Here is a 4907-nt window from a genome sequence, read left to right as displayed (position 1 = left end):
TCGCTCACCCTATTGCATAAAGCCGCTTTGTGGGCGGTATAATATCATGGTGTTGGTGGACGTATCATTGGGCAGATTGACACCTACTGTAGACGTGGCTTCTGAACTCTGTTGAGGAGATTGAGTGTGCGACCGACACTGTGGGATATCTATCCTTGGGCGCTTAGATTGGTTGGTTTCCGGTTGGAGGAAGCCTATTTCTGATTCAATACCCACAAAACTTGTGAAAGAAAGATTCGTCCGAATCGCTCGATTCGCCTAAGTGTGCTCTACTTTCAGATCGGCTGCCGTGTGCTGCTGAATTTCCCCCGACTGTCAGCCGAGAATGATTCCTATATGATTTTAGCAATGGTGCGAGATCAGGCGCATCTGGAGTGCCCCTTCGCTGAAGGGACTCAGACCGGTGCGGAGGTGACAGTGATACAGGTTCTAGTGATAGCTGTGCGATGTGTTCCAGTGCTACTGGAAGAACGCATTTTCATTTTTTTCTTTGCAAGGTTCAGCGAAGCAAGATGCACAGGAGGTCCGACGACAATGCATTTCAGCTCCAGAGAGGACAGATCATCTACATCGTGCGCTATGCAACCAGCTTCCTTCAACCCATGTTGCAACAATGACATTTCACAAAGATGGCATTCTTTTGCCACACGGTGCGTCAATAGAGAGTTTTGACATAACTAATTCGCAAGTCTTATTCGTTGACTCATATCTACAGTATAGCGAACTTGACAAGCGCATCCTTCCAAAAAGGTCCAGTTTGATCTATGTAAGGTGACGCGAGTCCACTCGAAGACTGGGACTACTGTGAGTATCATAAATTTGCACCAAAGCAAGCAATAATGTAATGGAAAGTTTTTACTTACCCCTAAGAAAGATTTGATCACATCTCTACAGTTGCTTTATAGATATCGATGTTTACTTTCCATTCTCCAACACAGATACGAGGGAATTTCAACGCATGTTAGCACAGAAGAGTCTTGGTTTGACCGCATCGAGGTAAATAATCCAGAGCTAGTTTCCAAGATCTCCTTAGAAAGCGCATGACGATGACACGCGCGAATACAGGTCCCAAACATCTGCGGTCGTGGGTACATTAGACCCGAAATAATACTGTTCATTTTCGTCCCACTGCTGAAATTAAAAACAATTAAACTAAACGCAACCCTCCTGATGCTCCTTTTTAAAACTATAAGTGAAGGCTACGGCAATAGTTATCCAAATAGCAAAATGCAACGCTGCAAAGAGTTTATGAACCTAATTACGAAATCCATACCCATAACGCTAATAAGTATCTACACATCTCCTTGTGTTATACAACGTTTAGTGACTTTAATAAGATATTTAGCATTTTCTTGACGTGCGTCCAACTGCACAAGCTGATGCGAAAACGTGATCTGAAGGTCAAAGATAAATACATCATTATTGAGATGTAGCCCTGGAGGGTAACGGAGAAAATGATGGAGGAAGATTTTGAGATTCGGCGTGCTAGTACAAACACAGGCTGTGAATAATACATGGATTTCAAGAGAACTTAAGGTCTAGATATATGTACTGCTTACTAGATACTTTCGTCGTTGCCAAACAACTCCTGAGTGCTACTCGTGATACTGCCTAATTATCCTATAGAAGAAACACCTCGCTCGCCTTGCCATGTCACGCGCCTCTACACTTTCTCTGCGTCATGGTCGCGTTGCGCACACCAGGGTTCTTCAGTGTGTACAATTCTTCATTGCCGCGCCCAATGATGATAGTGGGAACAAAGGAGCAGCAGTAGAGTTTTTATAAAAGGATTTCAATCTACACAACATGTAGGTGAGTCGTGAAGGTGTTGTCGTAGATTTTTCGTGCTAGCGAACTTTCTATCGCAGGTATCGCAGTCGTATGAAGGCCTGTGGACCGAAGAGAAGAGGTGTTGTTTCAGGCTATGTCTGTCGTTGAAACTTCGGTTGCAGGCATCGCAAGCATACGAGCCGGTATGAAGTGGCGAGTTGTCGAAGTGTTGGACCAATGCGTCCTGATCTCCAAATCGTTTGTTACAGGCTTTGCAAAAACATGCCATAATTCGAAATTATCAACAGCTCGAGTTAGGCCTTAGGCTTGATGGCTTAAGAGGTAAAAAGAGATTGTGAGAAAGGTGGAGTGATCGCATCATGAGAGCTACGTTACATCACCTAAGAATACGTTTTACCCCACTACGTAAGCTAACAACGCCACTCCACCAGGTAGCTTTTGTTGCATTTTGGAACTATCACTTTTGCTTGCGACACCTACATAGTGCCAGAATGATTTCTTAAGTCGTCGCCGCGATATTTAACTCTAACTCGAATGACCGTTTAGACACCACTCAGGCAATAATCACCGAATATGGGTAGTTAGATAATTAGACCTCAAAGCGACAAAGTCCCTTGCCAAGTCTATATTTTTGCACTGTATTGCCTGGGCTACTTATAGAGTATAATATCCTATCATCCAACCGCTTACTACTAGAAAATCATGAGGTCATAGTCGCCTTCGTGGATTGACCGATCTCATGATGCAACAAGACTCCTCCACTACAGATCTACCACTAAGTTGTATGACCCGATCAAACCATAACATAGTAGGTTCGAACTAACTTATTCGTCATATAGCAGCTCTAAGTCTCAGCTGAATATACTCTAAAAACAGATGCGGACTTTTGTCGTCCGGGGTTTTCTTGCGTGTACTAGTATTTTAGTCTAAATACTGAAGTCAACACTGTGGACGGCAGCCGCTTTTGGAGGACAATCGATCAGTTTTCTGCAGAATAAGGAAATGCCAGAGTCAGCTTTTAGCTATCTTGTCACCACAATTTGATTAGCTGTGAAGTGTGTTTTTTAAGAGATGATCTCAGCGACAGCATGATAAATCGAACTTCTCGCAGCTTGACAATCACACGGAAAGGAATTATTGAGAACGGTTCTTCCTCCTCCCACTCTGCCGAGAACTTCAGGGTCAGGTGAAGGACCGCTCTCTAGTATATTGTTTTAAACTCTATGCGGTCATTGACCATATATGCAACAAGAATTAGGAACCCAAGTCCGTGTATAAGATGTCACACTTTTTCCGAATGACGGAACCCAGTTGGTATCGATGGACCCAAGGTCTCTGTACAGTCGTACTTGTCGCAGAGGAGTGACAGACGCACCAACTGCTCTGCATCTATGGTGGAGTCTGAGCGGCTACTTCGATAACGAAGAATCCTGAGCAACAAGCCCATAAGATAAATATTGTTTTCAGGGCAATCTTCGTTGAGTAGTCACTGTCATTGGTGAAAAGAAGGCTTGAACATGTTCAAAAAGATGGAAGATGCGAGCCGAAGAACCGCCGTCGAGACTCGAAACTTGGTTCCGACACCACTATCCTGGCCCAGCCACTTCAGCACAGTATCTCTTTCGGAGTCGAGTAGGGTAGTATGGTTCGGATCGTTAGCGATTAGAGATAAAGCCTCATCTTCCCATAACAGTCATAATACTAGACTAAGGCGTTTCATCAAGTTGACATACTTGCTGCATGATGAAAGACTGCCGTACTTCAGAGCACCTATTTCCCGCTACACCCTCGCCCATCGTAGCAATTTCGCACGATTTTGTAAAAAGAATTGTCCTGTTTCATACATCACTCGTACGTAACCTACCGACGTCATTTGGTACTTCGTAACGCATTGCCGGGTGAGGGGCGAATATATGGCCATTATAATCCGTCATGGTACTCAACGCAAGGTCAGAGAATGTCAGAGCCAAACGCTATGCGCTTGTACGTCAATGGGCATCTAGACAAAGAACAAAGCATGATCGCCGCGACCATCCGATTCATTCCATAATTGAGGCATATATTACGTCATATTAAAGCAGGTTATTTCTTAGTTCACAACAACACAAGATTAAGATACTAAGTTAACAGCATTGTTGAAAACTAGGGGTAATGAGTCTAAGTTCGCCAGGGCTTTGCAAACACTTCAATCGGGTTGCGTTTATTGACAAACTGGTAGAAGACAGCTTTGTCTCTCATAGAGAGGAAGATGCCATAGGCAATGGCAAAAGCTCCGTCATTTTCAACCGTGCAAAGGCATAGGTACCGTTGTCAGACCTGAGCCTTTGAGACTTGATACGACCCCTTCATTGAACGTGAGGAGCGGCTTTAATCATTCAAGATCACAGAGGTGTTCCGGTGCGGGTATAGTGGGCCCTGGGGTTGAAAGTAATTGATTGGATTTTGCACTAGCGCAGCCCCTAGACGTATCGTTGGTAGATTAAGATCTATGCAGTGTATGTCGTCATGTGTCTACTTGATCAGGAACAACGTACTATTGGGGATATTTGTCTACAAAAAGTGATTAAAGATTCCACTACCTACTCCACCCACTCGGACACCCATTTGCATTCAGGCTTTCACCACAAACTTCGGATTCGCCTCATGGCATCGTCATTCTCCATCGTTGTAATCGCTCTTGCTTTTGCGAGTCCAGCTTTAGCAGGTCCAGCCGCCTACGGATTGTGTCAGGCGGGTTGTTCTGCAGTAGTTATGGCCTGTTACTCTGCAGCTGGCTTTACTTGGGGGGCTACCCTCGGTGCTTCCGCGCCTGCTAGTATCATTGCCTGCAACACTGCATTTGGTACCTGTCAGGCTGCGTGTGCGGCCGTGCTTCTGAGTCCAACACCGTAGAAGGTACGAAAGCGCGCCGGCCGTTTTCTGTTTATCTATCCCAAGAGGCTTCAAAATTACCACTAACGATGAATGCTAACTCCTCAATCTTCCAAAGTGGATATTCTGAGTTCGTTTACGAAACAAATACGACTTAGTAACAAAAAAATGAGTACTTAAAGCAAGAAAAAAGAACATCATCTTTCCTTGTGAAAGATGCTTGGGTAACTAGTATCAGAATTCAA

At 44.4% G+C, this 4907-nt stretch overlaps 3 protein-coding genes across 3 annotated transcripts; 1 reads left to right on the top strand and 2 right to left on the bottom strand.

Annotated features, from left to right (window-relative positions):
• Positions 1 to 205: 205 nt before the first annotated feature.
• Positions 206 to 454, bottom strand: COCCADRAFT_112851 (uncharacterized protein; the record flags this gene model as incomplete). The annotated part of the gene is made up of 1 exon (XM_007720520.1): positions 206 to 454. A coding segment is annotated over one exon (249 nt), but the record flags the coding sequence as incomplete, so codon positions are not given.
• A 1338-nt stretch (positions 455 to 1792) lies between these two features.
• COCCADRAFT_112852 (uncharacterized protein) lies at positions 1793 to 2059 on the bottom strand (the record flags this gene model as incomplete). Its single annotated transcript, XM_007720519.1, has 1 exon — positions 1793 to 2059. One exon carries the CDS (start codon positions 2057 to 2059, stop codon positions 1793 to 1795), a length of 267 nt encoding a protein of 88 aa, XP_007718709.1.
• Positions 2060 to 4434: 2375 nt separating this feature from the next.
• On the top strand, positions 4435 to 4683 carry COCCADRAFT_112853 (uncharacterized protein; the record flags this gene model as incomplete). The annotated part of the gene is made up of 1 exon (XM_007720518.1): positions 4435 to 4683. The coding sequence occupies one exon, from the start codon at positions 4435 to 4437 to the stop codon at positions 4681 to 4683; it is 249 nt and encodes an 82-aa protein (XP_007718708.1).
• Between the last annotated feature and the right edge of the window lie 224 nt (positions 4684 to 4907).

This window comes from Bipolaris zeicola (genome assembly GCF_000523435.1).
Source record: "Bipolaris zeicola 26-R-13 unplaced genomic scaffold scaffold_503, whole genome shotgun sequence".
NCBI lineage: Eukaryota > Fungi > Ascomycota > Dothideomycetes > Pleosporales > Pleosporaceae > Bipolaris > Bipolaris zeicola.
Note: the sequence above shows the minus strand (reverse complement) of the source record. Positions and strands in the feature narration are given on the sequence as shown.